Source organism: Saccopteryx bilineata, chromosome 5 (assembly GCF_036850765.1).
Source record: "Saccopteryx bilineata isolate mSacBil1 chromosome 5, mSacBil1_pri_phased_curated, whole genome shotgun sequence".
In the NCBI taxonomy this organism is placed as follows: Eukaryota; Metazoa; Chordata; class Mammalia; order Chiroptera; family Emballonuridae; genus Saccopteryx; species Saccopteryx bilineata.
The window spans coordinates 58957477-58981127 of NC_089494.1; the positions used below are offsets into that span (position 1 = coordinate 58957477).

The 23651-nt window shown below is 44.8% G+C and overlaps 1 protein-coding gene across 1 annotated transcript; it reads left to right on the forward strand.

The window, feature by feature from the left end:
* Window positions 1-6205: 6205 nt before the first annotated feature.
* LOC136306478 (PC-esterase domain-containing protein 1B-like) lies at window positions 6206-6984 on the forward strand. The gene is given in 2 exon segments (XM_066233033.1): window positions 6206-6764; window positions 6767-6984. Coding segments are annotated over 2 exon segments (777 nt in total).
* Window positions 6985-23651: the final 16667 nt, after the last annotated feature.

Consider the following 23651-nt stretch of genomic DNA (forward strand, 5'->3'; position numbering starts at 1 on the left):
CCAATAGGTTGCCGTAGGCGCTCTGTCCGCTGCCACAAGCCCCATCCAAACCCCTCCGAGGTTACATGAACATCCAGCTCACAGGGCCTGGCAGGATCAAACACATTCAAGGCCTGTGCCACCTTAGACAGCTCTCTTAGCAGCTGCAAATGAACCTTGCGCCTGCTCAGTCCAACCCCAGTGAACCCCCTTTCGAATAAGGTTGTACAAGGGGCGTAGTAACTGAGCCAAATGCGGTATAAATGCTCGCCAATACCCCAACAAACCTAAGAATTCCTGTAACTGTTTTACCGTAGTGGGCACGGGGTATGCTTGAATCTTATCTATAACTGCGTCAGGGATAACTTTTGTCTTACCCGACCAGACAACTCCCAAGAATTTAACAGATAACCCAGGTCCTTGTAATTTGTTCTCGTTAACTGCCCAGCCACATGCTTTCAAATGGGATAGCAGGGTAGGGACTGCTTGCTCCAATTCTGAAAGAGAATCACTAGTTAGCATAATATCATCAATATAATGGTACATGCGGACTACCTCTGGCTGTTTCCATTTAGCCAGGTCAGCAGCCACCAGCCCATGGCACAAGGTGGGGCTATGCAAATAGCCCTGGGGTAACACTGTAAAGGTCCATTGTCTCCCTTCCCAACTGAAGGCAAATTGGTCTTGACTCTCTGCGGCTATATCAATAGAGAAAAAAGCATTGGCCAAGTCTGCCACAAAGTGGTATGTCCCCAACTCATGGCTTAGCCGATCCATCATGTTAGCTATCGAGGGAACAGCAGCGTGCAAAGGGGGAACAACTTTATTAAGTTCCCTGTAATCTACTGTCATTCTCCAGGTTCCATCTGCTTTGCGCACAGGCCATACTGGGGAGTTGTAAGGACTGTGTGCTGGCCGGATGATCCCCACCTTTTCTAGTTCAAGGATTGTCCCTGTGACTTCTTCATAACCACCTGGCAGGCGGTACTGCTTGGTGTTAGTCACACGCCGAGGGATGGGTAATTGCAAAGGGGAATGTGATGCATGTCCCCGCAATACTGCCTTCACAACCCTGATCCGCAGCCGGAACTCCCCAGCTGTAGTTTCCAACCACAGTCCTTGCAAGACATCTACCCCCAAAATATATTCAGGAATAGGAGATACATACACCTTATATGGCTTAGGAGGCAGTCTCCCTATCCCCAATGGAATAGTTATTGGCTTCACTTGAACAGTTTGGCCCCCATAACCGTCAATGGCCACTGGGGTCCCAGCAAACCGCTCTGGGTTTCCATAGAGAAGGGAACATTCTGCACCTGTATCCACCAAGGCCAACACCTGTTGTACATTGGAAGGGGACCAGTGGATAGCCAGTTCCACATGTGGCCTCCGGTCCCCGCCCATCCCCGTTAGACGGGTCCCTCGGCCTTTTTCCTATTCAAACTGGTACAATGGGTCTTGGGAGTTCCCCTCTCCCTCGGCTGTCTCTATCATATAATCTTGTAACCGAGCTGTGCGCGCACCAAACGTTTTATTGGTAGCTGCTGGGGCCTTTCGTCTCAGTGGCTGGAACTTCTGTTCTGGTTTAAGTTGCCGCCAAAGCTCCAAAAGAATTTTATTAGACTGGCCATCCAATTTCCCCTTATCTGCTCCAGCCGCAATCAAGTCTACCCACATCTGCGTTCGGGTAACCTTTACAGGCCCGTTTCCCTTGTTAGTTGGGGGGGAAACATAGGCAGCAGCCCTCACTGCTTTATGATCCCGAGCGGCCTCCAGCTCTCCCAAATCTGCTACCATCTGTGTAACTGCATTGATGGGCTGCCCCACATAGGGGCCCAAGATAGCCACAAGTGACCCAAAAAGGGCTGACGGGGCGCTAGCAAGGACAAATTCCCTCATTTTGGCCGTAAACACTTCCTCGTCTGGCCCACGAGACCCAGGGTTGAAAACAGCATTCTTCATACCTAGTTCTCGAAGGACCTTTACTAACTCACTGTAGCACTGCCACCGACTCATTGCCCCCGGCAGTTCTCCAGCATTCTGCCAGACCATACGAATGGCAGCCATCACCCATTCTAATAGGGTATGGTCTCCTGGGTTGCCATGGCAGTTCTGAAGATGCTGCCTCAAGGAAGAGTGTGTGGTAATGGCGGCCAATTTCTCCATCTCTGTTCCGGAGAGCATGATGCCATCCACCCCTATATCCCATAATCGTAGTAACCAGGCTACCAGGGATTCAGTAGGTTTCTGCCTAAATTGTGCCCCCAACTCCATCAGCTCTGCCTGGGTATAGGGCCGGACCACAGAGTGTTCCATTACCTGGGCAGGAGGCTGTGGCTGCCCCTGAGGGACTCTTTGTTGCTGGGTTTTTACCTTCTTGGCGACAACTGGTCGGGCTCTCAGTGTGCGTATGGCAGCTTCAGCCTGAGCCTTCTCATCCTCAGAAGAGGAGTCGCAAGCGCCTGCTCCCGCTGACTCAAAGCCAATCCACCGGCACGGATGCTGCTGCTCCTTTGGTGACCGTTTAGGCTCCTGTGGCTGCTGGCTTTTGGCCAGAAGCTGAGACTCGAGCTCTTGAATCCGCAGTTGTTTCTCCAACAACTGCCGGTGAAGACGTTCAGCTTCCAGGGTAAACTGCAACTCTCGAACCCGTAATTCCTTCTCCAGTGCTCGCTCCAATTCCAGCCTTTTCTGCCGTTCTGTTTGCAATTCATGCTGAAGCTTTTGACCTCGGGCAGTTTCCTCTTGAGTAAAAAACATGTAGCCCATGGCCCCTAAAAGGACAGCCATGGGGAGCCAGAGGAGCAACCAGTACTCTATCCCACCCATCAAGGGTGGTGGCTCCATACCAATCTCTGAATCCTGCCGGAAACTACGCCAGTTGTAAGGCCAGGAGCCGCCATCGTGGCCATTCACATGCAGGTTCCCATTGGATTCGGGCAGACGATAAAGAAATGGCGGAGTCAGAGGATGGGGGGCCATCCTATTTATTGGTGTCTCACCAAGACAGGCAAACCACAAAAGAAGACAAGGGAAAAGCAGAAAACCAGCTCTTCCCATGAAGGGCAAGGGATCAGGGGAGCCCCTGCAATTGTGATAGCAGGAACTGTGTGTCCTGAGCTCCTGGTCTGTCCCACTTTATAGTGTAGAAAACCAAAATCCCTTAATCCAATATACAAACAAGGAAGTCTCTGATACAAAGTCACTTATCCAAGGCATAATTGGATTCCTCATGAGAGTGCACCACCCAGATCATACAATCAGTCAAGGGTGTGGGGAAAAGCTTAGTCCCAAAACCAAACCTCAGGCTACAACAACCTGGCCTGCTTATAGCCTGTCCCCCACACCCAATATAAGTCACAAGCGAGCAAACATATATATCATGTTTACAAACTTATTTGACCAACACCTCCATTTTCCAAAGAAAGGACAGGAAAGCCTGACCTTTTCCTCCTAGAATATCAATATTAATTTTGCAGCTTTTTGGTACCTTACAACAACGTGTTCTCCTGTTCCACAACCAGAAGAATCTTTCTGTTTTTTTCTAGAATCAAAGGCTTCATCAGACTCACTCAGTCCCATCTGCATGCCTCCATTTTGGCTGCCTCCTCTCCTCCACGTGGTCTCCTCTTCTTTTCTACAACAACGCAGTTTCTCTCTAAAATGGCTTCCTAGGTCCTCCTCCAGCACACATTAAGATAACCAAGCCCCTTCCCAAGCATGAAAGGCAATTAGCTGTATCACGTGAGAGCATCATCATGTGAACAGTGGCCATTTTTAACAATAAGAGAGAGCAAAAACAGAAAATACAGATCACTAACTTATTTGCCCAACAAGTACATTTTTATATCAAGATTTCCACAATAAGGCCCTGGCTGGTTGGCTCAGTGGTAGAACATCGGCCTGGCGTGCAGGAGTCCTGGGTTCGATTACCGGCCAGGGCACACAGGAGAAGCGCCCATCTGCTTCTCCACCCCCCCTCTCCTTCCTCTCTGTCTCTCTCTTTCTCTCCCCTCCCCTTTCCTGTCCTTTCTTCCAATGCAGCCAAGGCTCCATTGGAGCAAAGTTGGCCCGGGCGCTGAAGATGGCTCTGTGGCTTCTGCCTCAGGTGCTAGAATGGCTCTGGATGCAATAGAGCAATGCCCCAGATGGGCAGAGCATTGCCCCCTGGTGGGCATGCCGGGTGGATCCCAGTCAGGCACATGCGGGAGTCTGTCTGACTGCCTCCCTGTTTCCAACTTCAGAAAAATACAAAAATAGAAAAAGATTTCCACAATAAAATCTAGCTTTGAAAACATGCATGCATTGTCAGCAGCTAATCTGAGGGCCATTAAAAGAGTTTATCACCATAACAGGACAGAAATAGCCACTATATGTTAAGATAAATATTAAGAAACAGCCTGACCAGGTGGTGGCGCAGTGGATAGAGCGTCGGACTGGGATGCAGAAGACCCAGGTTCGAGACCCCGAGGTCACCAGCTTGAGCGCAGGCTCATCTGGTTTGAGCGAGGCTCACCAGCTTGAACCAAGGTCGCTGGCTCCAGCAAGGGGTTACTTGGTCTGCTGAAGGCCTGTGGTCAAGGCACATATGAGAGAGCAATCAATGAACAACTAAGGTGTTGGAATGCACAATGAAAGACTAATGATTGATGCTTCTCATTTCTCTCTGTTTCTGTCTGTCTGTCCCTGTCTATCCCTCTCTCTCACTCACTCTCTGTCTCTGTAAAAAATAAAATAAAATAAAAATATTAAGAAACAGTTTGGAGTAAATCAGGACTTATAATCACCTTATTGACAGGTGCTGTAGTAGATAAGTTTACCTGGGGGAAGAACATTGAAGCAGAGAAAAAGGAGTCGATTAGCGGGCCTTGAGGGAGACTAACATTTGGGGATTTGCTGGAGAAAGAGAAACTCACAAAGGTTACCTGGCAAGCCATGGCCAAGTTGGAGCAAGTTGGCCCCTGGCGCTGAGGATGGCTCCATGGCCTGGCCTGGGGCGCTAAAGTAGCTCAGTTGCCAAGCAATGGAGCAACGGAAAGATAGGCTATGGATTCCATCAAGACCCAGAAATGGCCATTGAAAGGAGCAACAAGGAAATCATTGTTGATTTTCTGACACACATTTCTTTGGTTTGATGGAGTTGGAAGCCAAATTAAAGTTAAAACAACAACAAAAAAGTGAATGGGGGGTGAGGACACAGCCAGTACAAACAACTCTTTTTAAGAAGTGACCTTGAAGGGGAAGAAAAGATAGGAACTGTCCTGGAAGCGGAGTCCAAGAAGTTTCCTTTCTTTCTGAAGAAAGAAACTAGAATGTGTTTAATGCTTATGCAAGGAGTCAGCCTGAGGAGACTGAAGAAAAAGTGGAATGCATAATTATCCCCTCTCTGGGGGACATGCTGGAGCAACGTTTGGAGGGCTACATACAGGCCACCTGAGCAGAGGATCCCTGTGAGTCTGAGAGCTAGCTGCAGACCCAGCTGTGTGCAAAGGAAGGAGCTAGGCCACCTGACTGGGCATCATGACTGTTGGTCAAATAAGTTTTTAAATATGATATATATGTTTGCTCGCTTATACATAGTTTGTATTTGGTATGGGGGACAGGCTGTAAACAGGCCGGGTTGTTATAGCCTAAGGCTTAGTTTTAAGACTAAGCTTTTCTCCACACCCTTGACTGATTGCATGATGTGGGGTGGTGCACTCTCATGAGGAATCCCATTATGCCTCAGATAAGTGACTTTGTATCAGAGACTTCCTTGTTTGTATATTGGATTAAAGGTTTTGATTGCTACACTATAAAATGGGGCAGACTGGGAGCTTGCTCTCTCTTGGTTCCTGAGATTAGCATTAAAAGAGTGATTACATTCTAGGAGAAGCCCATGCTTTAGGAGAGCAGAGTAAGGTCATGTGGAGGAGAGAAGTAGCCAAGATGGCGGAGTGCTGAAGGAGAAGCCAGTTTGTGCAGAGAAGGAGATGGGGGAACAGAGGTGAGTAAGGCTAGTGAGCTAGAAACCTTTGATTCTAGGAAACTCAGATAAGTCAGTAGCTCTGTGAGCACTGAATGAGTGGGTTTTGGAGCCCAGTGTATATTTTTACTTGCAAGCTAGGATTAAAGGTAATGGCCCACCAGCTCTTGGCTCCGTTGTTTCATTACCGTCTGTCTGAATCTAATGTGAACCTGCATGGGCCAGGTGGCTGTGATGGTGGCCATGGCTAATGGCCTTACCATGACCCAACTGCTGTCCTCTGAAGTGTGGCAGCTGCTCCACAACAAATTCATTGTCATCCTGGGAGATTCCGTCCAAAGGTCCATGAACAATGACCCAGTACTCCTGCTGCAGAAGGACCTCCTGCTCACTCTCAACCAGCTCAGGACCAAGGAGGAGCTGAGCTTCGGACAGGACGAGCTGGTGGATGGAGGTCAGAAGGTTGGTATGCACAATGGCATCAACTACCGTGAGATCCGCGAGTTTTGCACTGGCCACCATCTTATGCGCTTCTTCCTCACGCGCGTATACAGCAAGTATGTCCAGGCCGTCCAGGAAGAACTGCAGTCCCACAAGCACATCCTGGACGTGGTCATCATTAACTCTTATCTCTGGGACATCTCCAGGTATAGGGACAACTCCTTTAGGAGCTACCAGAAGAACCTGGAGAACCTGTTCAGGCACCTGGGCCAGGTGGTGCCAGAATCATGCCTCCTGCTGCGGAACACAGCCATGCCCGTGGGCAAGAAGATCTCTACAGCCTTTCTCCTGGTTGAGCATCTGTCCATGGCCCTGGAAAAACAGTGATCGAAGCCAACTTCTACAGTTCTTTTGAGGCGCAAACGCACAATCTCGATGTGTTGGACCTGCATTTTCACTTTTGCGATGTGGGAGAGCACCGGCTTGATATCAGGGTATATTGGAAAGAACGCGCACACCGACACCTCTCCCAGCTGCTGCTGGCTCACCTGGCCGACGCCTGGGGTGTGGAGCTGCCCCACTGCCAGTCAGTGAGCTAGTGGATCAAACATGGCCCTGCAAGGGGCAGACCTGGCCAAGGAGCTGAGAGACAGCCCCAGACCAGCAGAAATCAATGGGCCTTACCTCCTGCTAGGCACAGACCCTTGCTCCCCCTCCCAGCTCCCCACCAACCCCAGACCCTATCGCTCCCATCGCTCCCCATCGTTACCTCCTCCCAGGCATGGACCCCTGCTCCGGCTCCCAGCTCCCTGCCTACCCCTGCCCCCACAGTCTCTTCCCATTCCCTGTCACCCAGAGATCCCCCTCCCCCCCACCGCCCAGTTCTTGTTCTGTCCTCAAGATACCTGTTTTTCCTCAGACCAACCTTCCCAGTCTGGTCAGTTCTTCAACTACTTCCATTCAGATGTCTCCTCATCTGCCTAGACAGAATTTGACTTGGAAACTGACTTTGCGAATGATCCCCAGCCGCCAAGGCCCCCCCTTCCCCACACCCTATTATCAGCAGCTGGTCCCTGTGGTTCACAGAGGTTTTATCCTGAATCTACATAGCGGCTGCTATATACCCTGGAGACAGCCCCAAACCCACCCAGAGCCACGGCCTCATTAGATTGACTTGGGCCTTTTTCTTCCTCCTGGAGGTGGACTTGAGAGATCAGCTGATTGCCTAAACAGACTGATCCTGTTAACAAAAGCAATGATCTACACTTGGGTTTCCTTTTGTTCTTTGCTTTTCCAGTAACCGCAGGGAAGAGTAGTCTGACCCAATCTTGCTGGCTACGGCCAGTTCCTCCATGCTCTGGGGGTGACCAAGGGTTTTTCCCACTCCCTATACTCTTTGTCTTTTTGTAAACAGAAAATTGAAATTAAAACGTTGTTATACAAAAAAAATTTAAGGGCATTGCCTGGAGCTGAGTCCACCAGGAACCTACTCAGTTCAGGCTCCTTTCTCAGCCTCTGACAAATTACCCCTGGGGCTGTGTGCAGTCCCCTGCAACGCAAACTTGCGCATTAGCTCCAACATGTCTGGCCTATGTTGGATTTTTGCAGATAGATGCCCACGTGGCAGGCATCCTTGGCCATGTACATAAAGCAGAATTTTAAGTGTTGGTTGTTTACAGTGTTTGATGTGTACCCCAGACTACTCTGCACATGCTGCCTTCAGGAGCTCTAAACAAGGCTGCTCATGGGCAGAGGAACTGGCCCAGGGGCCTCTGTCATTGCAGGAGAGGTCAATTTCTCACCCATATTCAGAACACCAGCATGTCACACAATCCATTAGTTAAGAAGAATTGTCTGGGCCCTAGCTGGTTGGCTCGGTAGTAGAGCATCTGTTGGTCAAATAAGTTTTTAAATATGATATATATATATTTGTTCACTTATAGTATGTATTGGGTGTGGAGGACAGGCTGTAAGCAGGCCAGGTTGTTATAGCCTAAGGCTTAGTTTTAAGACTAAGCTTTTCCCCATACCCTGGACTAATTGCATGATGTGGGGTGGTGCACTCTCATGAGGAATCTCATTATGCCTCAGATAAGTGACTTTGTATCAGAGACTTCCTTGTTTGTATATTGGATTAAAGGTTTTGATTTCTACACTATAAAATGGGGCAGACTGGGAGCTTGCTCTCTCTTAGTTCCTGAGATTAGCATTAGAGAGGAGAGCAGAGAAAGGCCATGTGGAAGAGAGGATAAGCATCCAAGATGGCAGAGTGCTGAAGGAGAAGCCAGTTTGTGCAGAGAGAAGAAGATGGGGAACAGAGGTGAATGAGACTGGTGAGGTACAAACCTTTGATTCTAGAAAACTCGGATAAGTCAGTGGCTTTGGGAGCCCTAAATGGAAAGGACAGTGTTTTCCCACTGTGTGTATTTCTTGCCTGCCAGGTGTAAGCTAAAATTGAAGCTAATGGCCCACCTGTTCTTGGCTTTGTTGTTTTATTACTGTCTGTCCAAATCAAATGCCAACCTGCATGGGCCAGGCGGCTGTAATGGTGGCCGTGGCTACCAGATTTACAGCATCAGACCAGCAGGTGGATGTCCGGGTTCGATTCCTAGTCAGGGCACACAGGAGAAACGCCCATCTGCTTCTCCACCTCTTCCCCGCTTTTGCTTCTCTCTCTCTCTCTCATGTCCTCTCCTCCAGCAGTCATGGCTTGATTGGAACGAGTTGGTGCTGGGCGCTGAGGATGACTCCATGGCTTCTGCATCAGATGCTAAAAATGGCTCTGGTTGCAGCGAAGCAATGGCCTCAGATGGGCAGAGCATCACCCCCTAGTGGGCTTGCCAGGTCGATCCCAGTCAGGGCGCATGCGGAAGTCTGTCTCTGCCTCCCCTCCTCTCACTAAAAAAATAAAAGAAGAAGCATTGTCTGGATTGTGTGCTTCATTTTATGAATGAGGAAGCTGTAACAGAGTTTAAGGAATTGATTTTTTCCCCAAGATTAATAGCAAATTATGGCAGATTCAGAAGTAAAAGAAAGAGAATAGAAATTGAAAGTATTTTGGACAGTAATTTTTACAAGGAAAAATTGTAATAGACTATAAACATTGTTATCTGCCACTATATTTAGAATATGCCAATAGCTTTGTTTTTTTCTAAATAAAAAGTATAATAAAGTAAAACACAAAACAAAACAAAAATCTATTCCCTCAAATATATCAGATTATCCAAACTAATTTGAAATTTCCCTTTTACCTCCATTTAACAAACCAGTCATTTATTGAACTCTTTCAGTGTGCTTGACAAAGCTATGTCATTCACATTATTATATACTTAACATGTACTGTTCTAAGCACATGTTCCTGACCTTACTTAATTCCCTTAAGAACCTAAAGAGTATGTCCTGTTATTCCCATATTTTAGGTAATGTTGAAAAGCCACAGACTCAATATGGTGTCATTTGTGCTAAAAGCCTATGATACCAAACCTGAATTTAATATCTGAGTAATTGCAGTTTCAAGCCTCTCCCAGGAGTGGAATTTTAAACCAATCAGTCTGGAATTTTCTGTTCCACACTAGTGAGATAATCTTCCTGATCAGACCCCTGCCTGCCCTTGAGGCTGTGGTTCTCAACCTTTTTGAAGTCGGGCATATTTAAAATCCTACAAGTAATTGTAGGCACAGTGTATTCAAATTTCTGAGAAATGTGTTATAATAATTAAGTCAAATATTAAAGAAAAAATATAAAGTCCAAGCGTGCTTTTATGGTAATTAAATGAAATAAATATGACAAAATTAAATTTATTCTGACATTAAAAAACATTTTTATGTTAGATTTTTTTGAGTTATGCTTTTTAGAATTCATAAAAAAAGAGGTTAAAAATTTTTAAAAATGACAAAAAAAGTTATTTTTATATATATATAGATTTTTTTTTTTTTTTTTTTTGTATTTTTCTGAAGCTGGAAACGGGGAGAGACAGTCAGACAGACTCCCGCATGCGCCCTACCGGGATCCACCAGGCATGCCCACCGGGGCGCGACGCTCTGCCCACCAGGGAGCGACGCTCTGGCCACCAGGGGGTGATGCTCTGCCTCTCTGGTGCGTCACTCTGTTGCAACCAGAGCCACTCCAGCGCCTGGGGCAGAGGCCAAGGAGCCATCCCCAGTGCCCAGGCCACCTTTGTTCCAATGGAGCCTCGCTGCGGGAGGGGAAGAGAGAGACAGAGAGGAAGGAGAGGGGGAGGGGTGGAGAAGCAGATGGGCGCTTCTCCTGTGTGCCCTGGCCAGGAATCGAACCTGGTACTTCTGCACGCCAGGCCGACGCTCTACCAGTGAGCCAACCGGCCAGGGCTAGATATATTCTTAGTAAGATTTAGTAAATTCGGCAGGTCCCAGTATGAATGTGTTAAGTTTTTTCATTGTTATGTTTATGAGAAACATGAGCCTGATGTGTCCTAGAGATTTCTTCAATGTTTGGTCATATATTTGAAAGGCAAACTCTCATTTCCTCATCAATACATTGAAGAATTCCTCTCTTTTTACTCTGAATTGTGTTGAATGCAGAAAACCCCACCATACCTATCATCTTAACTTTACACCAGTGGTCCCCAACCCCTAGGCCGCAGACCAGTACTGATCCGTGGGCCATTTGGTACTGGTCCGCAGAGAAAGAATAAATAACTTACATTATTTCCATTTTATTTATATTTAAGTCTGAACAATGTTTTATTTTTAAAAAATGACTAGATTCCCTCTATTACATCTAAGACTCACTTTTGACGCTTGTCTCGGTCACATGATACATTTATCCATCCCACCCTAAAGGCCAGTCTGTGAAAATGTTTTCTGACATTAAACCGGTCCGTGGCCCAAAAAAGGTTGGGGACCACTGCTATACAACAAACAAAGGATAGAAGAAACTTGCCTCCAGTCTTTCCGGGAAACATGGCGGATAGTGTAAACAATCCAGCACCACAGCTTAACAGCCTTTTGCAACCTAATCAGGCAAGTGAGGTGAGGGGTTGGGCAGACTGCCAGCTTACAGCCAATTCCCCACAACTCTCTCCCCCAAAAATCTAAACTCCAAAAATCCTGTTGGTTTTTTTGTCCCTAACAGGCACATATTTCTCTGGAATACCATAGGGCACACCTGGAAATCTTCTAGGGCGCACCAGTGAGAACCACTACCTTGAGGGAAGTTCTTCTTGCCTAAAATAATCCACTCCTTTTTTTTAATTGATTTGAGGGGGTGGGAAAAGAAATATTGATATTTGTTGTTCCACTTTTTTTTTTTTTTTTTGTATTTTTCTGAAGCTGGAAACGGGGAGAGACAGTCAGACTCCCGCATGCGCCCGACCAGGATCCACCTGGCACGCCCACCAGGGGCGAAGCTCTGCCCACCAGGGGGCGATGCTCTGCCCCTCCGGGGCGTCGCTCTGCTGCGACCAGAGCCACTCTAGTGCCTGGGGCAGAGGCCAAGGAGCCATCCCCAGCGCCCGGGCTATCTTTGCTCCAATGGAGCCTTGGCTGCGGGAGGGGAAGAGAGAGACAGAGAGGAAGGACGGGGGGGGGGGGGGGGGGGGGCGGAGAAGCAAATGGGCGCTTCTCTTATGTGCCCTGGCCGGGAATCGAACCCGGGTCCCCCGCACGCCAGGCCGACGCTCTACCGCTGAGCCAACCGGCCTGGTGTTGTTCCACTTTTTAAAATTTATTCTTTATTTATTTATTTTAGTGACAGAGACAGACAGATAGACAGGAAAAAAGAGAGATGAGAAGCATCAACTCGCAGTTCCATCACTTTAGTTGGTTACTGATTGCTTCTCTCTTGTCTTATTTATTTATGCATTCATTGGTTGATTCCTATATGTGCCCTGACCTGCAACCTCAGGATGATGCTCTAACCAACTGAGTACCCAGTTAGAATCCAGGGCCTGAAGTAATCCTTTCTCTTTTTGTGTGTGTGACAGAGATAGAAAGAGAGACCGATAGGGACAGACAGACAGGAAGGGAAAGAGGTGAGAAGCATCAGTTCTTTGTTGTGGCACCTTAGTTGTTCATTGGTTGCTTTTTCATACAGCAGAGTGAATGATCCCTTGCTCAAGCCAGTGACCTTGGGCTCAAGCTGGTGAGCCTTGCTCAAACCAGAAGAGCCCATGCTCAAGGCGATGACCTCGGGTTTCAAACTTGGCTCCAACGTATCCCAGTCCGACACTTTATTCACTGCACCAGCTCTTGGTCAGGCTGAAGTAATCCATTTTTAACTTCTTAGTCCAATCCTCTTTCTGCCTATGAAAACCTTCCATTTTTAAAAGCAGCATGGAGTGCCCGTCTAGTTGATAGATGGGATACTGACCAATTTATAAATCACTTAATAGAGCCGATTATATAATATATATGGTTGAATTTTGTTTGACTAAACTAGGGCTTAGGGAAGTTGAATAAATTTACTAGGGTCACACAGGCCACACAACAAAGGAAATGTGGTAGAATGTCATGTCATAGCTAGCTGTGTTTACATTTTAATATTCTTAAAAGTAAGAACCTTCTCTTATAAGATTTTTTGTCAATTATCTGTCATGTTCACTACCTTTATCATCATGTCTGCAAAAACTATGAGAGTACCTGGCTTGAAATAGGGAATATATGTATTTTTTGTTGAATAAGTAAGTGAAGGAATGAAATATTTTAGGTCCCCTTCTGTGTCCTGCATGACCTACTGCATAGTATTTTGACCTAGAGCAAAATAAAAATGCATGATCCCATTTTCAAATAAGATTTTTTTTTAATTTATTGATTTTTAGATAGAAGAAAGCAAGAAAGATGGGGGAGAAGTGGGAAGCTTAACTTATAGTAGTTGCTTCCCATATGGTCTATGTGCCTTGACTAGGCAAGCCCAGGGTTTCGTATGACCAGTGACCTCAGCATTCCAGGTCAACGCTTTATCCACTACACCTCCACGGGTCAGGCCCATGTTCAGATTTTTTAAAAGAATTTCAAGACACTGACATGAGAGCATTAAGCCACCCCAGGACCCTTTTGGGCACAGGACCCTATGTGATGGCAAAGGTCATATGCCCATGATGTTAGTTAGCCCTGGTGCTCAGTGTACTGCTCTGTTTAGAGCAGGCTCTCAGTCTCTTTTGAGCAATTTATTCATTTGCCATTTTGTGATTTACCTCCACTTCCTCATTAGTGACTCATTTCTTAAGTGCTCATAATTTAGCATCTGCCCCAGGGTATGAAAATTCTTTCTCAAATGAATTCTTTCTCAAAAGTCACAAATGAATATCTAACTGTCAAATTAATTTTCCTGTTCTCAATGTTAATCCTTCTGTTTCAGTCAGTTTGGACTGATTTAACAAAATACCACAGCCTGGGTGAATTAAAAAACATTTATTTCTCACAGTTCTGGAGACTGGGAAGTCTATTAGGTTGCCAGCATGGTTGATTTCTTTTTTTGAGAGAGAGGGAGAGAGAGAGAGAGGGACAGGAAAAGAGAGAAATGAGAAGTATCAACTTGTAGTTGAGTCACTTTAGTTGTTCATTGAATGCTTCTAATATGTGCATTGACGGGGGCAGGGGGGTTAAGCTGAGCCAGTGACCCATTCATTGCTCAAGCCAGTAATCTTTGGGCTCAAGCCAGCGACTTTGGAATCATGTTGATGATACTGCTCTTTTTTCTTTTTTCTTTTACAGAGACAGAGAGTCAGATAGACAGGGACAGACAGGAACGGAGAGATGAGAAGCATCAATCATTAGTTTTTCGACAACGAAGGTGTGCATTGCGACACCTTAGTTGTTCATCGATTGCTTTCTCATATGTGCCTTGTCTGCGGGCCTTCAGCAGACCGAGTAACCCCTTGCTTGAGCCAGGGACCTTGGGTCCAAGCTGGTGAGCTTTTGCTCAAACCAGATGAGCCTGCGCTCAAGCTGGCTCCTTGGGGTCTCGAACCTGGGTCCTCGGCATCCCAGTCCAACGCTCTATCCACTGCGCCACCACCTGGTCAGGTGATGATGATACTGCTCTTAAACTAAAGACCCAGAGCTCAAACTGGGTGAGCCGTGCTCAAGCCTGCAATGTGGAGGGTTTCAAACCTGGGACTTCACTCTATCCATTGTGTCACCACTGGTTAGGCTAGTTTCTGGTGAGAACCTTCTCCCTGATTTACTTGCTATGTCCTCACATAACAGAGAGGGGGCTCGCACCAGCTAGCTCTTGTGTTTCTTAGGGTGTGTGTGTGTGTGTGTGTGTGTGTGTGTTTCTTAGTTTTAAGGACATTATTTTGATCATGGGGGCTCCCACTTTCATGACCTTATCGCCTCCTAAAGTCCCCATCTCCCAATATTATCACATTAGGGATTACAGTTTCAACATATGCATTTTGGAGAGACACAAACTTGCAGTTCACAACACCTCCCTAACCCAGGGATTGACATTACTGCCCATCCCTCCTTTGTGATGCTCTCTCCTCCCTTGTCTTTATTAAGGACACTGATTTTCCCTTCAGTGCTGTCTTTGCTCCCTCTGGTGCTTCCCTCTTTCCTCTGCCCTCTGTTTCCATAAAGCATTGTAACATTAAGGCTTGGAACTTCCTGAGGGACTATGTGAAATACACCTATTGCTCTCCCTGGAGTGACTACTCTCCTGGGGAATAATGTATGGGTGAGGTACATGTGTGAGAACCCCCAGCAAATTTGTATATGCCTTTTGGGAAGCTGACGTAGTGGTCAGGTCTTGCCGTGGACCAGCACGGCTAATAATTGTCCAGGTCCTGAGTGAGAACGGGAGGGAATAAAGAAATAAACTCAGAGAGAAAAAGGTATAGGATTGGGAGGTCTCTTTGCAATGCCAAGATAGCTTGCAAAAAGCAAGTCTCCACCCCCAAAACTCTTTATTTATAGGGCAGAGCAAAGTCATTAGCAAACCAAAGATATCTCTGATACAAAGTCACATTTCCGAGGCAACCCAAGAATTCTCCCAAGTGCAGAAAACCCTCTACCCCACATAATTGAAATCAACCAACATCAGAACAAAGGGTGAGAAGCAAGCAAGTGATGTGGGGGGATGGGACAAGTACAAATACTCAGCTTCATAACCAATATGGAAGTGTGGGGGAAGAACTTAGCCTTGGCTAAGCCTTAAACTGCAAGGGCTTTGCCAGCTTGCAGTCTCCCACAAGGTCTGATTAGTGTGTTGAGATGATTGAAAATATCACACCCTCCTTTACACACACACACACACACACACACACACACACAATGGGTATGTGATTTGAAAGGTGAAGAGATTATTTGATACTAGAAGTTTTGATGAGTCATACACAATGACTTCCAATTTGGGCATTTGAAAAGGCTAAAATCCTTTCTCTTTCTCTTTTGTTTTTAATTAATGGGAGAGAGAGAAACACCAACCTGCTGCTTTACCCATTCATGCATTCACTGGTTGATTCTTTTTTTTTTTTTTAAAGACTTTATTCAATTTTCAAAGAAGAGAGGGAAAGAGGGAGAGAGAGAGAGAGAGAGAGAGAAGAGAGAGGAACAGGGAGCATCAACTCCCATATGTGCCTTGACCAGGCAAGCCCAGGGCTTTGAACTGGCAACCTCAGTGTTCCAGGTAGACGCTTCATCCCACTGAGCCACCACGGGTCAGGCCTCACTGGTTAATTCTTGTATGTGTCCTGACCAGGAATGAAACCTTAGTGTATCAGGATGATACTCTAACCAACTGACTTACCACCCAGGGCAAACATCTAGTCTTCTTAATATTTGCATTGACCTTCCTGCCTTCTGAAGCCCCAAGGCACTTTACCTCATCCTTAGGTCAGAATGCCATATATATACTATGTGTGTGTATATATGTGTCTGTGTTTTGTATATATATGTGTGTGTGTGTATATATATACATATGTAAATATGTATATGGTCTCTGACTCTCATACATATATATGTAATTACATTTGGTTATTTTCAAGCTAACAAAATAGAAAGAGACTTATAGATATAAAAAACAGATTGATGGGCCTGACCTGTGGTGGCGCAGTGGATAAAGCGTCAACCTGGAAACGCTGAGGTTGCCGGTTCAAAACCCTGGGCTTGCCTGGTTAAGGCACATATGGGAGTTGATGCTTCCTGATCCTCCCTCCTCCCTCTCTCTCTCTCTCTCTCTCTCTCTCTCTCTTCTCTCTCTCTCTCTCCTCTCTATAGTGAATAAATAAAATCTTTAAAAAAAACAAACAAACAAAAAAAACAGATTGATGGTTGCCAGAGGGGAGGGAGGTTGGAGAGCTGGGGCCAAAAGGTGAAATGATTAAGAAGTACAACTTGGCAGTTACAAAATAGTCACTGGGATGTAAAGTACAGCATAGGGGATAGAGTCAATAATATTGTAATAATTATGTATGGTGCAATACAAAGGTATATATCTTTCAGGTGAGGAGAAAAGTGAACCATCAAGACAATGAGGCTTTACTCCTCATCAGAGAATGAACCCTATCCTTTACCCCAAGTACTGAAATGACTTGAGAAGAAAAGGGTGAGAGAATACCAGGCCCTTTGGGGGCCTTTATTAAGATTACTCTTTATGAAGAGTTCTTTATTTTAGCCAAGACAGGGGGAACAAAAAAAAAAACAAGCAAGCAAGCAAGCAAACAAACAAACAAAAAACAACTGGAGCCTGACCAGGCAGTGGCGCAGTGGATAGAGTGTTGGACTGGGATGCGGAGGACCCAGGTTTGAGACCCCAAGGTCGCCAGCAGGAGTGAGGCTCATCTGATTTGAGCAAAAGCTCACCAGCTTAGACTCAAGGTCGCTGGCTCGAGCAAGGGGTTACTCGGTCTGCTGAGGGCCCATGGTCAAGGCACATATGAGAAAGCAATCAATGAACAACTAAGGAGTTGCAACAAAAGAAAACTAATGATTGATGCTTCTCATCTCTCTCTGTTCCTGTCTGCCTGGCCCTATCTATCCCTCTCTCTGACTCTGTCTCTGTAAAAAAAACAAAAACACCCCAAAATCCCCCTGGGAATCCTGAGGGTAGAGGGACACAGGATTGTGCAGTTTTCTGAGTTGAAGGGTGAAGAAACAATAGGACAATTTTTTTTCCAAGTCCCTCTAGATCAGAGGTCAACCTTTTTATACCTACCACCCACTTTCGTATCTCTGTTAGTAGTAAAATTTTCTAACCACCCACCGGTTCCACAGTAATGGTGATTTATAAAGTAAGGAAGTAACTTTACTTTATAAAATTTATAAAGCAGAGTTACAGCAAGTTAAAGCATATAATAATAATTACTTACCAAGTACTTTATGTTGGATTTTCACTAAGATTTATTTGGCAGAATAAATCTTTATAAAACAACTTACTATAGTTAAAGCTATCTTTTTATTTATACTTTGATTGCTCTGCTACCACCCACCATGAAAGCTGGAATGCCCACTAGTGGGCAGTAGGGACCAGGTTGACTACCATTGCTCTAGATTATCCCAGAGATTCCCTGAAGAGGAGTGTCTCAAACAAATCTGCCTTATATCTTCTTTTTTTTTTTTTTTTTGGACAGAGATAAGAGAGACTCAGAAAGAGGGACAGACAGACAAGAAGGGAGAGAGATGAGAAGCATCAGTTCTTTGTTGTGGTATCTCAGTTGTTCACTGATTGTTTTCTCATATGTGCCTTGACTGGGGGGCTACAGCAGAGCTAGTGAAAACCTTGGGCTTCAAGCCAGTGACCTCTGGGCTCAAGCTGGTGAGCCCGTGCTCAAGCCAGTGACTTTGGGTTCTCAAACCTGGGTCCTCCAGGTCCTAGTCCAATGCTCTATCCACTGTGCCATTGCCTGGTCAGGCTCATATCAACCTTAATATAGCTTCCTGCTTTATGTCTGTGGCCAGCCATCTCCATGACAATGTCATCCACTCAGCACAGCAGGCCTCTGAGAGGATGATCTGAACCTGCTGTGGGCCCTTGTGTAGGGGTGACAAGCTGTGAGAATGGCCCTCTCCCCAGCTCTGTTATACTTGTATCAAGTCTTAAATATTTACTATAAAATTATAAGTTTGGGGAGAATAGACCTCTTCGCCATCCTGGAAAAGGAAACGTGGATTACATCTCATTTATAGATTTGAGCATGTTTACAGGATGAGGCAACAGAATGGAAGCATTTGATAATGCAAGAGAAAGAAAAATTAATAGATGGAGTGATATCTCAGAGTTAGGAGCAAGAAGACTTTTGGATTCAGAAGGAAAGATCAGTTCTAGACTTGGGAGACTCAAGGATGGACATCACACCAAGTAAGATTGTTAAGTGGAGCCTCAGGACATCAATGCCTGATGGCCTCTGTTTATCCTAGTGAGTAAAACACAAAATTATCTGCTAAGATGGTTAGGGGCACTGGAGGTGGTGAAATTTTTCAGAAGTTGTCATGAAAGAACTGATTAGGGCCTCCAGAAACCCAGTTTGAGGGATGGAAGCCAAAAACTGGGTGGCTTTAATCTCTTTAGCTGGGTAATTTTCTCCAGCAGGTTTCTATAGAGAGTGTGAGCAAAGAAATCAGCCAGTGTGTTGGTCCCAGGATTGTGGAGTGGGATAAGGTCTTGGGGAACAAAGGAGGTGAGAGTATTGACAAGAGTGGCTGAGGTCATGGATAATTAAAATTAGATAAGGAAGTGAAGACTAGCCTGACTATGCAGTGGCCCAGTGGATAGAGTGTTAATCTGGGATGTTCAGGATCCAGGTTTGAAACCCCAAGGTCACCAGCTTAAGCACGGGCTCATCTGGCTTTAGTGCAGGCTCACCAGCTTGAGTGCAGTGTCATCGGCTTCCACATGGGATCATACATATGACCCCATGGTTTCTGGCTTGAGCCCAAGGTCATTGGCTTGAGCAAGGGGTCACTGGCTCAGCTGTAGTCCCCTGGTCAAGGCAAATATGAGAAAGCAATCTATAAACAACTAAAGTGCCATAACAAGTTGGCCAAGTTAATGCTTCTCATCTTTTTCTCTCCCTGTCTGTCCCTGTCTGTCTCTCTCATTAAAAAAAAAAAGTGAAGATTATGATGAATTAGGAGAAAACTGAGCAATCAAGGGCCCAGTTATTGAAAAAGAAGTGTGGAAACAACTGAATAATACAGCTAGAATCAAACATTATTGCTAGAATCAAACATTATTGTCAAGTGAGGTAGCTGAGCATAAGATCTCAGAGGCATAGGAGTCCTCTGTGATGACAAAGTCCATGGTAATGGGCAGCTGAAGTAAACAGGAAATGATGTCTCCTGGAGGTAAAAAACTTAGGAGAATGTGAAGCCAGAATGTTGGCTTAGTTGGACAAGGACATTAGACTTATCTCTGATGACAATAAGGCTTGGAGTAGAAAACTATGCTGGACACCACAACCTCAATTAAAACAGGGAAGTGAGGAGATTCCAAGATGGCAACAGAGTAGGCAGACGCAAAGAGTGCCACATCCCATGACCAAACTGGATTACAAATTAATTTAAGAACAATCATTGTGAAAAACCAACTTTGGACTAAAAGAACAGGATTCGAAAACCAAGGAGCACAGAAGAATCCACACCAATCCTGGTAGGGAGTGCAGGGGCATGGTGGGGGTTCCCCTGCTCCCAGGAGCAAGGGGAGGCTGAGGCTGAGAGTCCAGAAGGGCTCTCATTACAAAAGAGAGAGACCCTGAGAGGTAGGGGTCCTCAGTCTCAGGACAGAAGACCCAGTCTAGAAACCCAGGGTCTGGAGGAGATAGCCGGACAGCACTGAGTGGGGAGAAGAGTGAGAGTTCTGTCTGTAGAAAGTGACTGGCAAAAGAAAGAGCAGCCTTCAAAGAACAGCAGAAAATATCACTCACAGATACTTGGCTGGGGCTCCAGGGGTGAAGTAGGCTGATAGGACTAATGGGCTTGCATGAGGAAAGTGGGGAAAGTGGGACAAGGGGACCTGACTTGAGACGAGTTGACTCATTCTCCAGTGTGGAAGTGGCCATAGCTGGGGGAGGGGTTGCTCCCTCAGCCCAGCAAAAGCCTAGTGTGAAACCAGGTGACCCACCTCCAAAAAAGTTCTTCAACTCCAATCAGCACAAAAGGCCTTCTGGAAAGGAGGAAGTAAGGGGAAGGGGCAGGGACTAAGGTTTCCAGGGAGACTTGAGCTACACCTCCCCCTTCATACTGAATATGCATCCTGTCCCTGGAAGGTAACTGGGCAGAATACATCTTCAGATTCTCAGAGGTCACACCCACCACATTCCTCAATACAGTTTCAACTAGGGCCAAAAATCACCCCCCAAAAAAACCAAAAACAAGATACGCTCACTTCCTCCCTCCTAAACATGGAAGCCCTCTGTTGAAATCAGCAAACAGAAGCTCCTTACTGGGTTCAGCAAACAGCTGGGAAATCAAGGCTTTAAAGCGGCTCTACTAGTTAAGGAGAATTAAAATTCAAGCAAACAGCAGAGGCAGAGGAATAAAGGCCTGGAGGAAAAGCCAAATTAAATAAGCCAACCACAGACCCACAACTCTAACAAGCCTGCAAACCACACACAGAAACAATGGGAAGACAAAGGAACATAAACCATATGAATCAACAAGAAAAATCTCCAGAAAAAGAACTGAATGAAATGGAAGTAATCAAATTACCAGATGCAGAGTTTAAAATAATGATTGTTAGGATGCTTAAGGATCTCAAAGCTACAGTGGATGGACTTAATGAGCACCTAAATAAAGAAATTGCAAACATCAGAAAGGTCATTGAAATCATAAAAAAAGAACCAGGCAGAAATGACAAGCAATATCAGAAATCAAGACTACACTAGAAGGAATTAAAAGCAAGCTGGATGAAGCAGAGGATTGAATCAGGGGTTTAGAGGATAAGATAGATGAAAGCACGAAAGTAGACCAGCAATAAGAAAAGAGGATCAAAATTCTGAGGAAACTCTAAGAGAGCTCTGTGACAACATGAAGAGAACCAACATCCGCATAATAGGGGTTCCTGAAGGAGAAGAGAAAGAACAAGAAATAGAGAACCTGATTGAAGAAATCATAGCTGAAAATTTTAGTAAATTGATGCAGGAAGAAGTCACACAAGTTCAAGAAGTACAGAGATCCCCACTACAAAGGAGCCCAAAGAGACCTACACCAAGACACATCATAATTAAAATACCAAAGCTAAGCGACAAAGAAAGAATACTAAAAGCTGCAAGAGAAAAGCAGTCAATCACCTACAAAGGAGCCCCCATAACGATAATATTCGACCTTTCAACAGAAACAGTTGAGGCCAGAAGGGAATGGCAAGAAATATTCAAAGTAATGCAGAACAAGAGCCTACAACCAAGACTTCTTCTTTTTTTTAAAATTTTTTAATTTATTTATTTTAGAGAGGAGAGAGAGGGAGAGAGAGAGACAGAGGGGGGGGGGGAGGAGCTGGAAGCATCAACTTTCATATGTGCCTTGACCAGGCAAGCCAAGGGTCTCGAACCGGCGACCTCAGCATTTCCAGGTTGACATTTTATCCACTGCGCCACCACAGGTCAGGCACAACCAAGACTTCTTTATCCACCAAGGCTATCATTTAAAATTGAAGGGAAATAAAAAGCTTCCCAGACAAAAAAAAAAAAAAAAAAATCAAGGAATTTATTACACCCAAACTAATGCTGCAAGAAATGTTAAGGGGCCTGTTGTAAACAGAACAAATGGGAGGGGGGAGATCTAGTAAAAGAGAAATGTAGCTTTAAAGAATAAAATGGCAATAAACAACTACATATCAATAATAGCCTTAAATGTAAACAGATTAAATGCTCCAATGAAAAGACATAGGGTAGCTGCATGGATAAGAAAACAGGACCTGTACATATACTGTCTACAGGAGACTCACCTCAAAACAAAAGATACACATAGACTGAAAGTAAAAGGATAGAAAAAAATATTTCATGCAAACGGAAATGAAAAAAAGCTGGGGTAGCAATACTTATATCTGACAAAATAGACTTTAAAACAAAGGCTATAGTAAGGGATAAAGGTCACTACACAATGATAAAGGGAGCAATCCAACAGAAAGATATAACCATTATAAATATCTATGTACCTAATATAGGAGCACCTAAATATATAAAGAAGACTTTGATGGACATAAAGGAAGAGATCAACAGAAATACTATAATAGTAGGGGATTTAATACCCCACTAACATCACTGGATAGATCTTCAACAAAGAAAATTAACAAAGAAACAGCAGAATTAAAGGACACACTAGATCAACTGGATTTAATAGATATCTTCAGAATCTTTCACTCTAAAGCAGCAGAATATACATTCTTTTCAAGTGCTCATGGTACATTCTCTAGGATAGACCACAGGTTAGGTCATAGAACGAGTCTAAACTAATTTAAGAAGATTGAAATCATATCAAGCATCTTCTCTGATCACAATGGCATAAAACTAAAAATCAACTACAATAGAAAAACTGAAAAACACTCAAGCACTTGGAAACTAAATACCATGTTATTAAATAATGAATGGGTTAACGAGATCAAGGAAGAAATAAAAAATTTCTTTGAAACAAATAAAAAAGAGCATACAACAACTCAAAATTTATGGGACACAGCAAAAGCAGTCCTGAGAGGAAAGTTGATAGCGTTACAGGCATACCTTAAGAAGCAAGGAAAAGCTCAAATAACTTAACCCTGCATCTAAAAGAACTAGAAAAAGAACAGCAAGTAAAGCCCAGAGGAGGTAGAAGAAAGGAAATAATAAAGATCAGAGCAGAAATAAATGAAATAGAGGTTAAAAAAACAATACAGAGGATCAATGAAACCAAGAGTTGGTTCTTTGAAAAGGTAAACAAGATTGATGAACCTTTAACCAGACTAACCAAGAGAAAAAGAGAGAGGACTCAAATAAATAAAACTAGAAATGAGAGTGGAGAAGTAACAACTGACACAGCAGAAATACAGAGGATTATAAGAAAATACTATGAAGAACTGTATGCCAAAAAATTAGACAACCTAGGTGCAGTGGACAAATTCCTTGAAACATATAATATTTCAAAAATCAATCTGGAAGAATCAGAAAACCTAAACAGGCCAATTACAACAAATAAGATTGTGCCTGACCTGTGGTGGCGCAGTGGATAAAGTGTCGACCTAGAAATGCTGAGGTCACAGGTTCGAAACCCTGGGCTTGCCTGGTCAAGGCATATATGGGAGTTGATGCTTCCAGCTCCTCCCCCACTTCTCTCTCTCTGTCTCTCCCTCTCCTCTCGAAAATGAATAAAAAAAAAAA